The sequence below is a fragment of the Vicugna pacos genome, chromosome 17, assembly GCF_048564905.1.
Source record: "Vicugna pacos chromosome 17, VicPac4, whole genome shotgun sequence".
NCBI lineage: Eukaryota > Metazoa > Chordata > Mammalia > Artiodactyla > Camelidae > Vicugna > Vicugna pacos.
The window spans coordinates 35,857,400-35,879,815 of record NC_133003.1 but is presented as its reverse complement, the minus strand read 5'-3'; the positions used below and the strand labels follow the sequence as shown (position 1 = coordinate 35,879,815).

Below are 22,416 nucleotides of genomic sequence, written 5' to 3'. Positions count from 1 at the left end.
GTGGTCCTGACATGTGACTGCATCCTCCTATAGGGGCTACTCTTTCTGATGATCACAAAGGTTCCGTACGGAGCCGTGATCACCCTGACTACTGGGGCCCACGGGGTGTGTATGAGCAGCAGAGGGCTGCTTTCACTGTCTCCTTTATATACTTTTAGTATCGTTTGCATTATTTTTGAAGAAGCAAATATTATGTTTGTAACTGAAAAGGAAGTATAAATTGAAATAAAGATACTGTAATCCAAGAGACAGAAGTATCCAAACATGTGAAGCATCAGACATAACATAAAAAGAATCCTTCTTTGGCAACCAAACTTGGTTTTCCACCAGTGCAATCTGAGAAGAATCAGTGTAGTAATATATATGTACTGTTAATGTCTCAAATTAAAATAACAGCTGCTTCCCTGGAGTTTTTCTTAAGTGTCAGGGTTTCTCAAGGAAGAAGAAAAGATTAAAGTGGGAAGCTTCCTTGAGGCAAACTGAATACCTGTCACTTGAACAAGTTAACAGGATCAATTAAGGAGGTGAAAATGGGCACAGTGCACCATGAGAGCAGAACTCTCAAACCTCACGGGGTTTAAAGAGCCCGAAAATGAAGCTGTTTGATTTGTGTAGCAACTTTGTATAGATCTCCAAGTGGAAACTGGCTCCATTTAATGCTGACTTAATTTGACTTTCCCACTAATGTGGTAGGTGATGGTTGCTGAAGCCTTGGACATTTCCAGGGAAACCTATTTGGCCATTCTGATGGACCGGTCCTGCAATGGCCCTGTGCTTGTGGGCAGCCCTCAGGGGGGCGTCGACATTGAAGAGGTGGCAGCTTCGAATCCAGAACTTATTTTTAAGGTATGTTTAGATTTCTCGCTATGCTGTGTTCACTGATTGTTGCTGCACAAGCTATTAAAGATTTAATGTGAAGGTTGAACCTGGTAGCAGCACATGTGTCTCTGGGATTTAAGGCATGAAGATACTGAGTCCTTTTTCTTACTGGGTATCCCATTGAAGGCTGGGTAGAACCAAAGTATGTACTTTTCAAGGCCTTTTTCTTTGCTTTTTCTCTCCCTTTATTCTTTCCTCTTTCCTGGCTTTTCTTTCTGGTTTCTTTCCACCCAGCCTGCCTCAAGAATTAACCAATGAGAGAGGGCTGTGATATTTCCATTTACTCTTTGTTAACTCTACTCCACTTAACAGTACGTATGATCGAGAAATTCTCTCCTAGAAAGTCAGGTGTGAATTGAGACTGTCTTGGTGTCTTTCAATACTGTTCATGTAAAGTAGCAGCCTTCCAAGGCCAAGCTTCTATCAGTTTGTTTGATTCCTTTAAATCTGAGTTCTTAGGGTCAAAAAAAATCACATAAAAAATTTCTGATGGAAACATTCATTATTTCTTTTAGAAAGTGATTTTATTTCCCTCCAAAAAGCAAGAATTTTATTTCTTGAACTTCTTCACTCACATGAGGAACTAATACTTTGGAGATAGGCTTTAAAATATTTTCACTAATGTTACATATTTAACTACACTACCTTGGAAGTTAAATTGAGACTTTACATGCTGGCTTACCAATAATACCTAGACATTTTTTTGAAATTAACAGGATTTAAAATAAGCCATTCCAGTTTTTAAAAGAATACATGAAATGGTGTATATGAACAGTGCTCAGTATCTTGGGGTGAATGGCCCTTTGTAGAGCTAGGGTATTAATAATTGTCATCGTCAATAGATTGTGTAAATCATAAGGTAATATTTAACCTATATATGACAAGCTCTAAACTTAATAGCAATATTAGGCAGGAAGAACTTACTTTGGAAGCCTTCCAAAAATGTCATAAAAATTAACTGACTAAATATTCATCAGTGCCATCTGTATAGTAATTAAAAGTGAAAACTGGCATCCGATTGTCTTGTCAGCATGCCACCCTGAAGAATTATATGGTTTTTGGAAAGGCTGTTTTATAGATGGTCTGCTAATTAAAATATACCCTATAGGCAACTGCAGTGGCCCAGCTTACAGATCTCTGGAAAGGTGCCATACTTGAATTACTCATTTGCAAATAAATACTAAGCATTTTATTTTGAGGTTGTAAATCTTCTCATTTGACTGTGTGAATTTTGCTCATTTGATTCATTTTTTACTAGGAGCAGATCGACATTATTGAAGGGATAAAGGAGAGCCAAGCTCAGCGGATGGCAGAAAATCTAGGCTTCCTTGGGCCTTTGAAAAACCAGGTACCTGAGCAGTTGGATGCCAGTGTCTGACTTGTTTCAGAAAACATTTGGGAACTTACTTAATTGCCTTTAATGTTTGTAACTACCAGGAAATAGGATAATTTATTGCTGCCTATTTTTTTCCTCCAGTTGTTTATGATGAAAAGTATTTCCCTGGTGTTCCAGAGAGGATAGTTTATGGCATGTGTGTTTATATATATATATTGGTGTGTATGTGTGAGAGTGTGTATTGCATTCAGACACATACACTTTGTTATGTACGTTGGTCTGTTTATTTTTTCTGCAGCATTGCAGCTCCAGTACATAAATTATAAGAAGCAAGTAGTTGTTAGAAACACAGGCTGCAGAGTCAGGCAGGCCTGAGTTTGAGTCCTATACTGCTACCTAGTACGTGTGTGATTCAGACCATCTGAACGTCAGTTTCATTGTCTGTAAAACGGAGGTGATGAAACCGCAACTGAGAGGGTTGTTAGGAGGACTGAGTACACGGATGTGTGAAAGTGTGTGTTCAGTACTCCAGAAAGGTCAGTCATTACGGTTATTAATAATATACATTGCTTAACTAATTGATATTCTTTCATAGCTCATGGGCATTTGAGATGAATATTAATGGCCCAGAGGTGTTATTTCACTGAAAACAGCTTAAAACATGCCAATTTAGTAATTATATCCCTGGATTTCAAAGACAGAAAAAATGTCCTCTAAGCTATCAAGGGAGAGAGTCTGTCTTGAGCATCACACTCTTGCACTGCCCTTGGTCCTTCCCATGGAGCCTGATTGCATGTCTACATAGGCGGGCTTCCTCTTCGCACAGTTAAATCAGAAGAACTTACTGGCTACTTTTTTTTCCTCCTCCGTTTTTGAGAGGAAACAACCTCAGTAACTCCAGATTGTGTGTGTGTGTTAATGTGTGCGTGTGTGTGTGTACTGTCCCAGGGTTGGAGAATGGTTATAGAGAGTTCCCTTTAATTTAGTTGGGCAGCATTCTTCCAGTAAAACTGTAGATTGTGCACTCTTTTTTCCTCTGCTTTTACTTTTTCTTTTGATTGATTCTATCTCTAGAAGGTTGAGGGTCATAATAAGGCAAATCATAGAAGGGTGAGGCAGAGTAAGACTTAAAAAAATATTTGTTTAAATTAAGAAAGGACAGCACTTAATTGAAGATGGGGGAAAAAGCTCCCTTTGAAAGCAGAAGGTTCAAGATGGTCGTAGAGAACAGGATCATCTGGGGCTAAACCTCAGCAGGAGACAGAAAGAGCCAAGATGCATTGGACAATTAGAGGAATTAATTGTCATTTCTGAGACTGGCAAAGAGCTGAAGCTGAAAGGGGGATTCTGGAGTATCCCTGGGTAAGGGCTGCAGTGGTTGGTTCTACTTCCAGAGAATGAGGCCGCTAAGTACATCAGCTGGTCACTTGACATTTATTAAGTGGCTTCTTGTATAGGGTGGTGGTCGCAGGTAGTCAGTCTCCATATAGTCACTCTGTTTTAGCTACACTAGCCTACAGTCAGCTCCAGAATGTGCTCACTAACCCTTTTTACATTCTCCACATCCCTTTGCACATCTGTATTTCTCTCAGACATGTGCAGTCACCTTTGCTGGATCTTAATCTGCACCACGTCAGGGTCTTGGTCGATCTTGCTCACTTCTGTTGTTGCCAACAAGCTGCTTGGTGCATATATTAGATGCCCAAGAAGCATCTGTTGTATGCGTGGATAAGTAAAATATCACATCTAGAATGTCTATTTGGAAGAGATTCCTAGCGGGTCAGGAATGAGTAGCTGTAAGTGGCAGAGAATAAAACTGGAGTGGGCAAAATCTGCTGACCACATGGTTTAAAAGCTCAGGAGGTAAACATAACAGAGAGTTCTAGAGAAGACAATAATAGTATTATGTACATCATAAGATTCCCCTCTGGAACATAATGTAAGAGACAATTAAGAGTTATTTATATCTCTTAAATGGCTGAATCATGCTTTCCCAGTACCCCAAACACTCTGGGTTTTAAGTTTTAAGTCAGTTACCTCTGAAAGGAAGAAGAACATGCACATTCTCAGGGGGTCATTAGTAGCTATATTGTCACTGTATTTTTAACTTAACATAGCAAGGAAAGTAAAGTGTTTTAATACCTTTTTTTTTTCTTTTTTCATTGTGAGCTACATGAAAAGCTTTAAATCTTTATTTGATGAGCAAAATTGGACCAGGCTCCTTTGGGCACTGCTCACTCTGCTGAACCTTGGGGAACAGAGGTGATGAGAAATGGCCATTGTTCCCCAGGGGCTCACAGGGCAGTGGTCAGCCTGCTGACAGTGAGCGCAGGAAGATGGGGTGTGAAGGAGAGAGAGAGGGTAATCTCAGCTGTAGTTGTGTTGGAATGTGTTCATCTGGGGGCACCCAATGATACCTGTGCAGTAGAACATGGACTGCATGGCACAGGAGCACGGGGCAGACGGTGCTGGCGCTGCAGATTTGGAAACTCCTGCCTTACAATGCTTCCTCCAGTCATGCGGGTCAGTGAAATAGTACAGAAAGCCGGTGTTCTGTGAGCAGAGGAGGCACCAGAGAAAAGATATTTCTTTAAAGGATCAGCAATTAGTGATCCTTTGATAAAGAACTGATATCTCACAGGCCCCTGTATTCAATGTGACTGTGAAAGTTGCTTAATTTTCATCTCAGATGTGGTTTAGGCCTTTGGAGGCGCCTCACTTATTGCTGAACAACATGTAAAATGATTCTCTTAGATAATTATTAATATCTTTCTTGTGACTCATGCCTGTTGTCTCTAAAGTGTGATGTATTAATATTAGATTTAACAGAAAATAAACATCACCTTACATAAAAACCTACCAAGGATATATTCCTGGTGAAAATAACTTTTCAGCAGGAATTGGCTGAAAAGACTTAAGCCATGGAAAGCTGAATATAAGTACAATCCACAAGTTCCTCAAGCATATCTTAATTGTCATCTATAGTATTAATTTCTGAAAACATAGGCACCATGAATTGTCAGCATGTGGCTCTAGGATTTAAGCTGATCAAAGTATCCCATAAGCCAAATTAATACAAGATCACTGACCCTTCTGGGTGTGGTTTGTACCTCTGGCTAGCTTTAAGAGCTGTATATAAATATTGATGACATTAGTTCCTGGAATGCAGGAAAAGTTTTTCAAATTTTTTTCACCTCTTAAAACATTTTTGAAGACATTGATAAATATGTCAGGGTTTCATGCATGTTGCCCCAAGGATATTAGATTTCAGGTATTTAATTTTTTAAATTGTTTCACAGATAACTTTAAAATAACATTAATTGTGGCAAAAAGGGAAGAAATTTCCTGTGCAGCATGAGTTACCAACTGAGGAAGTAGGTGGCACTAGCAAACTGGTTGACTGCATGTTAACCAGCAGAATGTTTTCTTTGACTTGTGTTTAATCTATTTTTAAAATTTGGACACATTTCAAAAACAGGGGAACCAACCTCAGCTTGCCACAGGCCCTGCCATTTCCTATTATTACACCTGGGCAGACTGACACGTTTTGCCTGGATAGACTTTATAGTCATTTGGTGTATTGCCTCTGGAATAAGGCATGTTCTGTCTCCAAGCTAGGCTGGTTCTCTCTTGTAGATTTTACAACATTGATTTGTAACATATATCCCTTGTAGATCTTACAGCACAGATCTAGTTCTGTTTCAAAAAATGTTTATAGTCCATCTTTGCACAATAATAAACAATTATAATAATGAATGGCCCCCAAATGCTGTGTTAATGTGTAGTTACAATGGCAGTAACATGAGAAAATTCAAGCTTCGTGCTAAGCTGGGTTAATAATAGGCTTAAGAAGTTTTGAAGTGACCCAGGTGTCCATAGACGAATGAATACACAGAATGTGGTGTATATATACAGGGGACGGTTGTTCCGCCTTGAAAAAGAGGGAGATCCTGACATGGGCTGCAGTGTAGGTGAGCCTTGAGGGCATTGTGCTAAGTGAAATTAGCCAGTCACAAAAAGACAAATACATGACATTCTGTTTTTATGAGTTATCTAGAGTCATCAAATTCATAGTGCTGGAAAGCAGACTGTTGTTACAGACTGGGGGAGGGGAGGGTGGGAAGTTGTTGAATGGGTTTAGAGTTTCAGTTTTCAGGAGGAATAGTTCTGGAGCCTGGTTGTACAGCATTGTGAATATCCTTGACACTGCTGAACTATACACCTTAAAATGGTTGAGATTGTGAAATTTATGTTATGTGTATTTTAAAAAAAGTTTTAAGGTAGCTGGGATAAGATCTTATATATGTATGTACCCAGAAGTTATTTCTATTATATGGTTTTTCCTTATTGTTAAATTAATTATTTCAGCCAGTATTTATTGAGTGTTGACTCTACAGAAGTTGTGTAAGGATGGTGAATGCTATGGTGTCTAGGGTAGGCAGTGTGCCTCTCTTGCAGCTCACATTGCAAGTTCGTATTAATAACCTGGAAAATCCCTAAAAACACACACCAAAAAATGCAAGAATGAATCACTTATCTGCTTTATGCCATAACTCAAAGAAAACCCATTTGGATAAAAAAGTAAATATTAAATAAAGGAAATCTTAAAGAGTTTTTGGAAAAAAATAATGGTAGAATTGTTTTAACACTCTCATAGTGGGCCTTAAAAATCTGACAGAAAGCCAGAAGCCATAAAAGAAAAGAATGACATTATTAGTATCAAATTTTGATTTGGCAGAAGGAACAAAACATGGGGAAAAGATAAATGCTAAAGGGAGAAAAATGTTTATAATTTCTATCAGATAAAGAACTAAATTCCTGCATGTAAAAATGCCTCACATAAATTACTGTGAGGAAGACTAAAATCTCAACAAATGGGCAAAATTCACAGCAAAGGAAATATAGCTGTCTCTTAATGTCAAAAAATAATGCTCAAATTCATTCATAAGAATGATTTAAATAAAAGCCATATATGAGACACCCATTTTTACCTAGCATTTGGTAAAGATTCAGATAGCTGATGATTGTGAGTAGAAGAACGGTCTATGATGCTGGTTTGTAGGAGGGGATGTTAGTGAAATCTTCTACTAGGAACAATTTAAGATAATCTTTTATTATTTAAAATGGCCACCCCTTTTTGCTCCACTCCAGGTAATTTATTCTACAGATGTTTAGTCACATATATGATATATGTACAGAGATAAGTAAGGCAGCATTTGAAGTAATGTCAAATTACTGGAAGCCGTATGGCCATTATTTAAGAGACAGGTTAAATAAATTATGATACATCCATACAATAAGATATTATGCAGCCAAAAAATAATAAGATTGCTTTCTTTGTATTGCTGATGAAGGCTCTTTGAAATCTATTAAGTAAAGAAACAAGGCATAGAACCAAGTTTTTTTAAAAAAGATGAATGAAAAATGTACATATGTACATATGTAGAACTATATCTCTCAATGAAGCATCAATCAATCAAGTGGGTGCTGCAGGAAGACAGATAGGGAGCTTTGTGGCTGGAGAGTCTGGTGAAGGTTCTGAGGGGGACCTTTGTGTACCTTGGGAATTTTGTATCATATATACATGTATTATCTAGCCAGAAGAAAAATTAATGTTGAAAAATACTCAGTCTTACTCATTATGTATATTTGTTTATGTCCACAGAGTTTCAAATCAGGATTTAAGAAAATTTACACGTATGCATAAGATAAATTAAGGTAGCACAAATTATGTACATCTCCAAGAGTTCTTCAGTCAGTACTGGAACAAAGAAATCACTCTCAGTATCTACCGCAGTGAGACTTTATTCTAGGGAATGGGTTGCGTGGGTGCTACGAGAGATGAATTTTACAGTGGACAGAGAGACAGTACAGAGCTAAACAGCAACAGAAAATTGTTGCTACCTGTGTGCCCAATGAACAAAGTGAGGCAGTGGTGTTACTGGACTTCGGGTTACAGAAGTTGAGCTCCTGGTGGGAGCTAAAGGCAGAGGAGCAGATGCTGCCCCAGGCAGAAAAAGAAGGGTGGAAATATTCGGTATTTCCCCTTCCACCCACCTTCCTTCTCCCTCTGCTGCTTCACATTGGCTGAACTGAGCTGAAAGCCAGGTGGCCCAGGAGCCTTGGAAACTCAGTGTACAAGTGTCAGCTCTCCTGATAAACAGAGTAGAGATGGGGAAAAGCCAGAAATGGACCCGAGGCTGAATAATGCAGGACAGAAACAGTGAGCAAAAAGGTGGCAAGCGGAAAACCATGGCTGGGAAATAAGATGGAGCCAAGCACAAGACTGAAAGCCAACATTCTGCTTTGATTGCACATTTCAGTCTTACTTTGCTGCATCACAGGCTGGGTTCACTGCAGGTGCAAGCTTTCCAGGGTGGTGTCACACCTCATTCGTGATGTCTTCCTTTAGCTCCAAGCTCACACAATGCCAGCCTGCTGTGACATGGGCAATTAATAAATGTTGGTTGAAAAGAATGAATGAGTGAGTGAATTACAAGCAGAGTGAGAAAAATGAAGTCAGGGGTACAGCACCAGGGAAACTGTTGTATATTCTTGCTCTTTGTGCTTTATGCCTTTGGGACAAACTGTTTTCAGTTTAAACTGTGCTATTCTGTAACTGTGCTGTGTAGGACTTTAATCTTCCTGTTTTGCAACAATTTCTATTAGACTTCAGTAATTGTTGTTTCACAGATTATAGGTTTGGATTGATGAATATAATAAAAGTTTTATTCCAGTATAATAAGGAAAACCTAGTCATTATAAACTCTCAAAATCATGTTTACCTTTTACTTAAATGAAGCTTGTTTGTATTAATGATTGTAGCTCATATTGTGGTATAGCTTAGCTAATAGGGACATGATAATTTTCAAAAAGATTAACAACATGTGTAGGCCGTACTGAAATATTTTGTTTTCTTGATAATGGTCTTTTCTGATGTCTGGAGGAAAGTTGAGCAATTCTTTCTAATGAATAGCAGTAGAAATTAAAATAATTACGCTTTTCTGTTTTTCCCTTCAGAAAACCTAACTGAAAATAAAGACATAACTTGCTATTTTTAAGCTTTCATTAATCCAGCAAAATGAATTTTTTTTTTACTACTTTCATGTAATTTCATTTCACTTGATCACATTTAGGCTGCAGATCAAATTAAGAAGCTGTATAATCTCTTCCTGAAAATTGATGCTACTCAGGTGGAAGTGAATCCCTTTGGTGAAACTCCAGAAGGACAAGGTAAAAAAAAAGAGAGAGAGAGAGAACAAATGAATGTGATTATTTATGCAAACCCTAAATTGTACAAAAGACTGTAACAGCAGCTTTGCATTACTTTTTTTCAGTAATAGTTTCAAATGCTCAGGTGATGCAGTTGAACATTTCAGCACTTGAGTTTGTTTGTAGCCAAATGCCAAGCCTGAGAGGAAAGTAGTTCTTGTTTCATTTAGAAGCATCCATCCATCGTCACCTCCTATTTTTTAGGCCCCTTACTGCTGCTACAGTGGTGAAGATTTAGGTGGGAACAGGAGCCACAGCCCTTGAATGTAATGAATGCACCTGTTTTTATGGAGCTGGAGCTGTTGGAAGCGTTTCAGTTTGCCCAAGTCTGTACACAGGTTCACCCCATGTCTCCTGCTTGAATGATGTCATCATTGTGAAGCCCCTAATGCCCTGCTGTCAGACTCTTTCCCGTTACTTGGTTTAGCAGCTTTCCCTTCAGATTGGAGAAGGGGATGTTTTTGTGGGGAAGGTTTTTTTCTACCCATCAGATAACTTTTTGAGTATGAATAACTCTTATATCTCAGCACCTACCACCCTTGCACTGTGTCTTGAATACAGCAAGTATTCTGTAAGTTCTTATTAATTTGAAGCAAAAGCCTGAGAATATACATGGGTTTGGGGTGAGGGGTGGGCTATCAAGGGGACAGGAACAGTGATACCAGAATGTAAATTCCGTGAACCTTGTCTTTTTTAGTATGTTTCCACTCCAGTGTCTTGCTGCTTAGCATGTTGTGGGCAGCCAAGAAATAAGGATTTTCTTAAATACCCATTAAGTTCAAATACAAATATGTTATGGACCAGCGTGGATGGTACAGTGTTTTCTCCTTAGCATATATCAGAGACTGTATAGTCAGACTCAGAAAACCTAAAATATTATGTGCCTGGAACCCAGAGATGCCTGGGATTGCCATGTTCCAGCCAAACACCTGGGCTAAGCCTCAGGTTTTTTCTGTTTGTTTTTGTTTTTTAATCCAAGAGTGGTAAAAATGATACCTATGTTGTAGAGTGGCTGTCAGAATGAGGTGACTAGTGTATGTGTGAGCATCCAGTGTCCGATACAAAATAAGCTAGTCCCTGACCCTCATAAAGTGTAGTTGTTCTCAAATAGTATAAAAGTAGTCTAGGAAAAGTGTAGATTTTATATTTTTGTCCGTTTATTTTTTTAATTTTGTTTGTTTTTAAAATTTTTCGGATTGGGACAGGCAATGAACTCATGTTTAGGAAGCCACTGAAATTAACAGACTTCATGGTTTACACAAGTGATCACTGGATAAAATTCTGTGATTGGTCATTTATAAGCAAGCTACGTTTATTCTTAAATATTTTAAAAATTGCATTTGTCTGTAAAATCATCAGTATTTGATAGAGAGGGGAAGAAAACTTTCTTGAACTCATACATCAGGCATTGTGATAAATTTTGTATGTCTTCTTTTTTTATTGTGTATCATACATTATAATAACATGGTATCCCCATTTTATAGAAGATTGCAAAATGAATGTGCCTCCCCTATGAGCAGCTAGTTACTGGAGCTGGAATTCAGACCCTTGTCTCTTGGACAATTTGCTTTCTTAGAATTTGCTTTCATCAGAGTGATCTAGAAGTAGTCTCCAGTTTGAGAATATCAGTCAAAATTTTTGCTTCATTGAGTGGCTGATAATTAAATCCAAGAGAGGAAGTTCAGTATAAGTTCTTAAAGGTGTCATGTATTGGTTTTCAAACTAATATGCACAAGCATCCGGATCATTTCATATTAATAAAAGAATGGAAATTCAGCCATGGAGTGGGATAAAAATGACATTTTCATTGAACTTTTAGGGAAGTTACCAGTCACAGATTGGTCCAGCAGCAGGAAACAGGGGTGTGAGAATCTTTACGAGTGTCTGTAAAACTTCGTGAAATCTAAAATTTTCTTTTCAGTTATTAAGAGAAAGAAAAATTATTGAACCTTTTTGAAAGAATCATTATAAAATACATTCCATGTATACAGTTCATTAAAACATAAGTCTTATGTGATTTTTTAAGAGCAAAATTATCTTTAGCTATTAATTTGCTCATTGTACCATAGAAGTTCAGCTGTTGAATTATAATCACTATTAAATGAGTATGTTGGTTTATAACTCTAATGAGCATTAGTCAAATTAAACCCAATTAGAAATTGTTGATTAATGACCAAATTGTCATAGTCCCCTAAAGCAATCCTTAGGAGCTGTAACAGCAGTCATTTCCATCCTAGCAGTATTGATAATACTTACAATCAGGATATTTAAAATTGTTTCATTTAGATCAGTAATAGCAAAACATATAACCTTTTCCATTTAAATTTTGTGGGGGAGGATATAGCTTGAGTGGTAGAGCACATGCTTAGCATGCATGAGGTCCTGGATTCATACCCCAGTACCTCCTCTAAAAATAAGTAAGCCTAATTACGTCCCCCCTAAATAAAATAACTAAGTAATACAATAATAAATAAATGAAATGTTAAAAAATAATAAGGTCATTAAAACTTTGATTTACAATTACTCTTTTAATTCAGAAGTTTAAGAATCTTGGCATCACATCATACTTTTTCCATTAAAAAGTTTTACTTTGAACTTATTCTAAATTGCACAACTTCTTGGTAAAAGAATTTCTTCAGTTTTCCGTTGCTTGATGAGGAACATTTTTTTTTAAATCCAGGTGACTTGTCATATATTTGCATAATAGATGACATATGGTCGAGTGAGTTACATTGGCTTTGATAACATCTATGCTACTAGGTCACCCATGGAGAATTTTTGGCATGGAGAAAGAACTGGACTCTAAGAACTGTTTTTTTTTTTCCCAATGTGATTAATAATCTGATTCAAAGAATGTAAGTTGGCACAACTGACTGTAATGTAGTTTAGTGACTTTTAGTTGGGATTATAATGGTTGTTAGCAGCAGCCTAGTTTTTGTTTAAAAGCCCCCTGGAAACAGGGGCACTTATTTTACTTGCATTTCAGGGAAATTTAAGGAGTGGACTGGCTTAAGTCATGAAGGGAATCAGGGATTCTCTGATCTTCCTGCCCTGCTTGCCTCTAACCATCTTTGTCAACTAGCTTCTCTGGACCTGTCAGCAAAGATGGCTCCCCATTCTCATCATTCTCCTCCAACAGCCAAAAACAGTCCTTTCAGATGATGCTGATTGGCACTGCCTGGGTCACATGTCTGCATGTAGACCACTCACAGAGCTGGAACCACATGATGTGGGAGAAAGGCAGTTTGTCAATGGAAAAAGGGACACTGAGTCAAAACATGGCTTCTAGAATGGTCTAACTTTTATTGAAATGAAAGTAAATCATCAATTAAATAGAGAGAAATGAAATATTTTCCTTGCTTGTCCAATTACAGTGCCAGATTTAATGCATTAAACCTGTAAACGAGTAAGAAACAAAGTGGTTTTTTTCAATCATTTACCCATTCATTCATTCATTTATTTATTAATTTTGTATGCCACTGTGAGATTTTTGTCCTATTTCATTTTGTCCTACTTTTAGCCAGATCTGCCTGCACACAGACTCCTCCCTTTGGTGTCTTTAAAACAGTGTTTTTCATTGGGGAGGGTGGGCATTTTGTCTTCCAGGGTCTGTTTGGCAGTATCTAGATAGACTTCTTTTTTTTTTTTAACTAAGATATAATCAATATATAATGGTATATTAATTTCAGATATATATCAGTGATTTTATTTATATCTATGTCTATATCCATGTAGTGAAGTGATCACCATGATGAATCTAGTTAACATCCATTGTTGTCAACAACTTGGGGTGCAGAATGCTACTTGCTTCTAGTGGGTAGAGGCCAGGGATGCTGCTAAACATCCTATAGTGCACAGTGCAGCTCCCCTCATAAGAAATGATCTCACCCAACACATCAGTCATTCTGAGATTAAGAATTCCTGCTCTAAGACATCTTTATCAGTTGGAGCCCAAATCCATTCACCGAGCTAAAAGAATAAAACCCGATTTAAAACCGTGACTTTCTGGCCAAGATTCTATGAGAATTAAGGCTGGGTGATCTAAAGTTAACTGGCACATCAAATTTCTTTTTTTCTTTTAGATTAATTTCCCTAAATAACCACCCTGTTGCTCTATGTTAGCAAGCGCCCATGTTGTTGGTGGGTGTTTCTCTGTTTCTCTCTTTATACACAAAGCTCTATTTTCAAGAACATTCTCAGTTCTCTACCTTCCCCCCGAAGCTCCCTCCCGCCTAGTATCTATTTTCTCTTTTCAGAGCAACTAAAGGAAAGTTCTCAAAAGTAGGCAACTCTTGGAGCATCAACATTTAACGGAAAGTGGGACTAACTTGGAAGTCTCAGCATTTTAAAGGCCATCTTGGTGAAGTGAATTTCAGTAGCATGTTACGGTTATTTATCAGAAATCAAATTCAATACATTGCTTAAAGACAGATTGTTTTTCAAACTAATTATGACAATCTTATTTCCTGCTGCTTTTATGTTTCATTTATGTGTGAGTCTCCCTTCTGAAATGTATTTTCCTTTTAATTCTGCGGCACATTCTTCTGTTAAAACTCTAGGGTCAAAGGCTGCTAATTGTCAGTCATGTTCTTCATCGAGGTTGTTGAATTAGCAGTTCACAGGATCTCACACCATTAAACAAAACGACAAAAATACCCTATGAATATAAGTACCTCAGCTTTCTTTGATATTTGTTCAGAAGGAAAATTCATTTGTATAATCTATCAAGCATATAACAATGTGCTTTTGATGGTGAAAATTGTTTTATAAATATTAATAGGTGTGTTTTTTCACCCACTTTGTATACAGAGTGGCCTTTGTTCAAGTTGAGTTTTCTATAGAATTGATGTTTCATTAATGTGACATTGAAAGTCTTAATAGCTGAACCAAGCTCAGTACTTCCAAAAATACATTTTACCATAGTTTATTGTTTTATTAAGTGAAGAAGCCAAGGTTTGAGCAAGCAAGTTTATCTTGTTGCCGTACTGTTGACATAGACAATCCATTTTTAACCCACCAGTTCTGAAAGTATACTTGGAAGGATTTTACAGGGGGAAATTAGCATAGAAAAGTCAGTCAGTATTCAGGGATTAATCTGCTCCTTTTATGCAAGCTGCAAGTTTTTGTTTTTGTTTTTGTTTTTAATTTTGTTTGATAATACTTCTTTGTTTTCATGCTAAGTAGGTTGCACTTTTCTAAGTTTCTCCTTCACTGGTACAAATACGACACCTGTGACAATTTCATCAGTTGTTCAGGCAGGACACAAATGTGATGAGAACTGTGACTTTGCAGCGGTTGGTAACCTTTTTCTGTAAAAGGCCAGTTAGTAAATATTTTGGGGTTTGGGGGCCATGTAGTCTCTCTTGCACCCACTCATCTCTGCTTTTGTTTTGGGATAGCATCCATAAAAGCATGTAAACGAATGGTTGTGGCTGAATTCCAATAAAACCTTATTTACAGAAACAGGTAGTGAGCTGGCCTGAGGGCTCTACTCTGCCACCCCCTGACCTAGATTTTCACTTGGGGCTCTTTTATCCCAAGTTTTAGCCACCACAGCCTTGTGCAAAGGTGTGGTATGATTCAGGGGTCGCCAAGCCATCTCTTTCATCAACATCCTGCAGTCAAAGTCTCCTTCCCTGTGAGTTATGAAGCCTGAAATGCCAGCCATTAAAATTCTTCCTGTGGGAAAATTCTGATGTGTTCAGAAGATGGTTATTTTTATTGAAAACCATAGGTAGCCTGTACATGGATAAACTCCACTAGGCATAAGTTTAGATTTACTCTGAACAGGCAGTCTAGGATTGTCAGGGGGCGGGACAAAGTACAGGTCATATTCTGTGATAAGAAGAGAGGAGAATCCTATAGCCTAGCCTGCAGCAGTGTGAAGGCCTAAGAAGGCACTGTGTACGTGGAGGATGGAGGTGGTAGTGATAACCACAGTAAAATGTGGCTGAGTCATAATGACCGGTGGGTGCCAGCTGTCAGTGAGTCTGAGTGATTTGCGTACCATCTCTCCTTCCATCAACACGGTGCAGTAGAAAATACTCTGGTCCCCATCTGATAGACAGAGCCACTGGTCTTGATGGCTCCCTGGTTAAGGAGTATGAGAGTTGTAATTTGTAACCAGGTGTTTTTGATGCCAGAGTCTACATCAAGTGGTCAAGTTCAAGGGAAAACTTTCAGGTGGTATAACATTATAAACTGAAATTGTAAGGCGGGAAAGCACTTGATATGTTTGGGACCACTTTTGAAATATTTAGTATGCATAATAAATATGTGTCTAAGAGATTCCTTGTCCTTCATTAAAGTGCTTTATCCCCCCTTGACCTCCACCCTCCCCAAAAAAGATTTTAGGCATTAAGGGTGGCAATTCAGTTTTGGATGTCTTTCTCTGCTCATAAGTTGCCTTTCTTACTTCCTATTTATGCAGTGCTTTTAACTTCTCAGAGCACTTGGACATATATACATCAACCTAATTAGGTTGTTTAATTTTCTCTACAGTGGGAGAACAGTTGGTAAGGGGCCACTGTAGCTACACTTTTATCCCACAGATAATGATACCCGTAGATAAACCTTTTATTTTACCTCACAGTCGTCATCTTTAAGCCCTGGGTTAACTCTGAAGTTCTCTCAAGATGGTCCCTAAGTACTGAACTCGTTTCTGTGCTTGATATGTATCATACTACAGGAAAAAGAGTCTTTTGAAAATCTGACTTTGCAGGCATTTAGCTTGGGACTGCCTTCTGAACTTTGCATACATGTCTGTTAATTATGCTCTCTCTCAGGTAGCTTGTAATTGTAATCTTTGTGAGGGGCAAAGATCAGCCTGGACCTATACTGATTTACTGGTTTATTGATCTTTACCAATAATTCTTTTATTTGAAACTCTTGTTTTTTGGTCAATTTGGTAGCATTTGCCCATTTATTCTGAACATGTTGGTTACAAGTAATCTTACCAATGAGTAATGGAGGAGCTAAAATCACTAATAAACTAATTAAAATATATTTATAAACCCAGTGGAAAGCAAGGAATGAAGTTGCTTTCCTATTGATTGTTATACCAGTCATTAATTGCTGAGAAAATGCTGCTGTAGCAAGAGAGAACATTGGCTAATTCCTTTGGTAATGTAGGATCCCATCAGGATTTCAGTATTCTGGAAAGTAATTACTCATTTGCTCCAAGTAGTCACAGTGTGTGGACATTTTGTGGCAAGACAAGGGACTGAAGCAGACATTAAATTCCATATGAGAGTCTCTTGTCAGTCCGTGCTACTTCAAATAATTTGTGGTTTGGACTTTTATTTATGCGGCATATTCTTTGATGTTAATATGCCTATTCTGCACAGATACCAAAGTGCTCGATTACTGTGGTAGAGAGACCCTTGGAGAAACCCTCTACTTGGGGTCTTTAACTCCAGGATGCTACTGTGTAACATTTTCTTTTCATAGGTAGCAGGTGGAAGTAACAGATTATGGTCATTGATTTGGAGTGAAATATACAACAGTGGTTGCTTCCTTTTAAAGAGTTAGCTGCCTATCAGCAATGATGGAGGAGTATGGGTAATATCTAAATTTATGGTCAGAGATCCCTGCCTATCGGTATCCCAGTACAGTAAAAGAAGTTTATGATGGAATGTCATCATAGACAACTAATGCCTACTCTAGGGGATGTAATCGAAGGAAGAAGATCCTAGACACCAGGCACACCTCCCCTTCCCACTGCAATTGCTCCCTGAGTGTACATATAGAAGATTTATAAATCAAGGAAAACTGTGGTCCATTCCTGTCAATGAGTGAGTTTCACTGTGTCCAGGGCTCTTAAGTGAAAAGAGAGTTAGAAATTTCTACCAGCACCAGACAGTAGAGACCATGGTGCGAATACTTCCTGGCAGCCTTCCATTATAACTAACCAGTGTTGATCTCTTAATTGTTTGTAATCTGAATCCCAAGAGTCATAACATGGTCTTGCTCGCATCAAAATGATGGTCTAGTTTTAGCAGACCCCAGAGTAAGTCTGTCCCCAGTTGAAGGATTGTTGTTTCAGTTTTCCAGAGAAGAAAACTGAGGTCCAGAAAGGAAGTACGTTATTTTTATCAAGGTTGCAGAGTTAGTTAAGGATCAAATACTTAAAAAAGAGATATATTGATTATGGCCTGTTATTCTTTCCACTAAATCTTCCCAACATATTAGTGAGGATACTGATTAAATAAAAACTTTACTTTGCAGCATCAGAAGAAGGACAAAGGAGGACAGCAGGATTAAGCATTATCATCTAGTTTTTCTTTGTGTTGAAGGGAAAGGTGATGATCAGCAGTTAAATACTAAAAATAAGAAATGTAGTAAAATAGCATGTCAAAGCTGTATGTGGCTGTGCACTTATGTAGCTTTTAATGGGTGATGGCAACTTAAATTGTTGTTTTATAGGAATCAATAGATGAAAGTTACTGTGCTTGTTATTAGAACATAAGTCCCTTGAGAACAGGGACTGTGTTGTGTTTATGTTTCTAGCCTTAAATTTTAAAGGTCAAGAAAGCCATAATGGCTACTCCTGCCTGTAGCATAAGAAAGAATAACAGTATTTGACTTTCTTTCTCCTGCAGTGTCAGCCTGGAGAACTTAATTTATAGACCCTTAAGAGATATTCAGTTATTTTCCTTTTTTATTTATCAGTTGTCTGTTTTGATGCCAAGATAAACTTTGATGACAACGCAGAATTCCGACAAAAGGATATATTTGCTATGGACGACAAATCAGAGAATGAGCCCATTGAAAATGAAGCTGCCAGATACGATCTAAAATACATAGGACTGGATGGGAACATTGCCTGCTTCGGTAAGAAAGCAATTAGATCAAAAGAATAATTTGTGGATTTTTGCAGAATTTAGGGACCCCTGATTTCTGAAATGTTATTTCCTAATAGCAAGTAAATACAGGAAATTTTTGTACCCAAAAAGTCTTAAGAAACAAACCAGTATTTCTTCCTGATGTTCATTTTGGCTGATGATCACTGGTTTAAAGCTGGGTTTCTCAGTTCTGGCCCTAGGAATGAACATTATGGGTGGGATAATTCTTTGCTGTGGGTCGCTGTCCTGTGTTGTATTGTCACCAGTTGTGACAACTAAAAATGTCTCCAAGACATTGCTAAGTATTTTGGTAGGCACAGTCACCCTAGTTGAGAACCACTGTTTTGAAGCATCTCAGCTAAACTTTGACTCGTAAAAGTCAGCACCTTTGCTACTTCAGTCAGTGTTAATATGCTAGGAACTATTCCAAAATGTGGTTTATAATAAATTGCTGTCTTAGAGGAAGTAGAAGAGAACACAGACTTTAATCATTATACTAAAATTTCAGAGTCTATGAAAACCAAATGGTAAAATGTTTACTCCATTAATGTCAGTTTAGTAGTAAAACAATGGATTTTATCATAGTCATCTAAATTTGTGAAATTGGTTTATTAGCACAGATAAGAATAGATCTGTACAGGCTATACAATTTCTGTTATTGTACACAGCTTATAGTACTGAGATTTATATGCTTCTCTGTTTCTGGTGGAACCAATTCATTGCACTAGAAACTGAGGTCTTAATCTTAATGGAATTAAAATAAAAAAGATTTGTTGCTCATTAAACCAACAGTATCATTATATTCAGAACTGAACAGACCTCATCCAGTAGACTGCTGTTCAATACAATAGAAAATGACATCCAATTACAAGTGATACCAAAAGCTCTTTCTTTGCATTGGAGCAAAAACTGTAATGTACCAGATCACTCACATCATTCTAATTTTGATAAGCTAAAATGCTCTCAATATTTGTACACGTTTAGAAAGGGGAAAGATATAATGGTGTGTTTACAACAAATTAAATACATATTCTTCGTAGCCTCTGTAGGAGTGTGCATGTTTTGACCAAGTTAGTAGTCTCAGAAGCTATGATTAACACATTTCGCATTGTTTAAGATCCTATATAAATCGTTTCTACTTTAGTTCCCACAGACTTTTAATTAAATTAGTCACAGTTCATAGGCTTACCTGGGAAATTCAAGAGTCAGAATAGTGAAAGTTACTTTACCTGGAGAGATTCTACTGTGTTCAGGAGATTTTTTTTTTTTATGGTGGTGGGAACTTTCTAACCTAAGGAAAATCATTTCCTAAAATTAAGCATAAGAAGCAAAAGAAATACAGTTGATCAATAATAAAACTTATTAACTCTGGAAAATTAAGAATTTTGATTTTAAAACTCTTTCCTTAGTTTCCTAAGAAAAGCTCCTAAGGTGTTAGTACATTTTGGTTCTAGTTTTAATGGTAAGGTTGCTGATGAACATTTCTTACATTAATTTGAAAAACGAACAGGTGTTAGGAATATTGTTTTGATGCTGTCATTTGTTCATTTGTTTTCTAAGTTTCTCCAAAGAACACATAAACATGCATAGTTGCACTAACTGTAAAAAAATATGGAGCCCTATTGTTGGGACCCCTGTCGTTCACACTCAGAGGGATACCACATTCAAAGGAGCGTATTCTCAGCAAGCAAAAAATTAAAATAATCACATTCTTTACTCAAATCTCTTAAAGAATACAAAAGAATTAATTTATAGGCTCTAGCAACTTTTCTTAGCCTTTTTCCTCTCTTTCTCAGTTTCTCTTAAACTCTATACTTTCCAGAACCTAAAACTCATCTCCTAATAGTCCAAATTGACTATTTACTGAAACTCTTTTCTTTCTGTTTCCCAGATTGATTTAAGTTCTCAGTAAACCCTTCTCTCCTTTCCTAGGTCTTTTTTGTTTATTCTTTTATGCACATTTCCTGATTCTTTATCCTTAAAGTATGTGAATTTCTTCAGTTGAACAGAATTCCAAGCACAGTGGAAATTGGCCTAGTAATGACAGGGTTCACTTTTTGCAGTATGGGGGAGGGACAAAGTTTATGCACCCTTTCATGTTGCTGTCTTTATCCTGTCTTGTGTGCCATTTGCCCTTCACAGTGAATGGTGCTGGACTTGCCATGGCTACCTGTGACATCATTTTCCTGAATGGTGGGAAGCCAGCCAACTTCTTGGATCTTGGTGGCGGTGTAAAGGAATCTCAAGTGTATCAAGCATTCAAATTGCTCACAGCTGATCCTAAGGTAACCTCTCTTTTTAGGGAGATTGTATGATGTTCAGATTTCTCACCATCTATAGCTACCTTGCTCGTGCTGCTAAGGGTTCATAAGCCAACACATGTACTTTGCAGCCCCAGATGCAAATCCTCCCTTATATCCCACTGGAATATGTGATGATTTAAATCATCTGGGTGAAAGGCTCATAAGTGACCCCAGAATCTTATTTCAGAGTTTGTGCTTACGAAGTTCTGGGAGGTGGAAGGAAATTAAAATTGAAGTGTAGTGCATACAGGGAAACATTGGTTGGCATGAAATATTATTTGGGTATTTCACACTGAAACAATTAGTTCTACAGTTACGTGATTTAGAGGGGACTGAGTCTCAGATTCCTTCCATCAAGAGGCTGAAGGTATTATAAGATGAAGACAGAAGAAAATTACAGGATTATAATATAGATTACTGGAAAATAATGACCCCACCTCCTTCTGTATGCTTTTTAATTTTCATCTCTGAAGACTATGTACATTATAGTTTGTAACAAATGCTCTAAGTAGCATATAATGTTGCTTTATGGGCATCTTTTCTTCTTAACTAGGATGGACCTCTCACACCAATGCTAGGTGAATAATAGGTATTCAATAAATAATCAGTTTAAATACTAATATGGTTTGTTTCCACTGTAGATATTCACTTGTCTTTGATAACAAGGTTTAGGTGAATATCATTACATGAAAAAAACTAATATTTTTTGAATATCTGATATATGTCCTTTAATTCTCTTTAACAGTTCTGTGGTATAGCGTATGTCACACAATCATATGATTGTAAACTTTATTTGAGAATCATTATCTGAATATAGCTACAGTATATAATACATTCTTTTGGTTCCTGACATATCTGAAGACATGGGAAATCTGAACCGTCACTAAGAAAATCATGAATGAAAACAATATCAGGTTTTTTTGAAAGAAATCTGATCTGAACTTAATATGGAAGCTTCCCATTCATAAGTATACTGGTATTTTGGGCCTTATATGCATGAAATTTTGTTTTAGGTTAGTGGTATGCTTATCTGTTTTCATTATGACTTGGTAACCTTATGTTTTTGCTAAACCTCTTCCTTCTGATTCACACATATGCATATAATGGTTAAGCATTATCAGCAACTTACCTTCATTTCTCGAGTGCTTCAGGAATAGCTAAGTTCCTGAAGTCCAAAGTTACACAACCATGAAGTGTCTGCAGTTGATTTTTCTGTTTATGTAAGCACTTTGTTTTCTTTGGTTAAGTAGGAGCATTATCGGAGGCTCCCTAATCATTTATTAATTCCTTGATCCCTCTTTCCTACTTTTTCCTAAGAATCATTTTTGTCCCAGAGATTTTTAAACCTGTTGAAATCTATAAGTACCATGGACATAACAGACAGCTCTTAAAACCACTTGAACCACAAAGTACCCAGAGGACAAGCAGCTGCCATAAAATGCTGAACTTTTAGTGTCTACTGAAATTCAGTGCTAGGAATAACAGAGAGCTATGGAAGGATTAAATCTACCAGGACAATCATTGCATTTTCTGTCAACTGTCTTTTCTTAGTGGCTGATCCTGAATGTTGATTTTATAAAAGTACAGGAAGGGAATGAAAAGTCACTTGGAAACATTAAAAAAAAAAAGCAGTTTCTTCAAAAATGTTGACTTTACCCTATAGAATATTTTCATATGCTTAGAGTATTTAAACTTTTTCAAGATTGGCTGTCATCTTGGGTGGATAAAGGTATGTGGGAGTTATTTTATTTTTCTCATGCTATATCAGGAAAATGAATGCTTG

General features: G+C 37.3%; 1 protein-coding gene across 2 annotated transcripts in view; it reads left to right on the top strand.

Moving 5' to 3' along the window:
• Positions 1–22,416, top strand: part of SUCLG2 (succinate-CoA ligase GDP-forming subunit beta) — a 243,919-nt gene that overhangs the window by 122,360 nt on the left and 99,143 nt on the right. For both annotated transcript variants that reach the window (XM_072941639.1, XM_072941640.1), the window contains exons 5-9: positions 694–846; positions 2,138–2,227; positions 9,352–9,448; positions 18,158–18,319; positions 20,473–20,615. In XM_072941639.1, the coding sequence (XP_072797740.1) occupies positions 694–846; positions 2,138–2,227; positions 9,352–9,448; positions 18,158–18,319; positions 20,473–20,615 (645 nt within the window). The remainder of the gene's footprint in view (positions 1–693; positions 847–2,137; positions 2,228–9,351; positions 9,449–18,157; positions 18,320–20,472; positions 20,616–22,416) is intronic.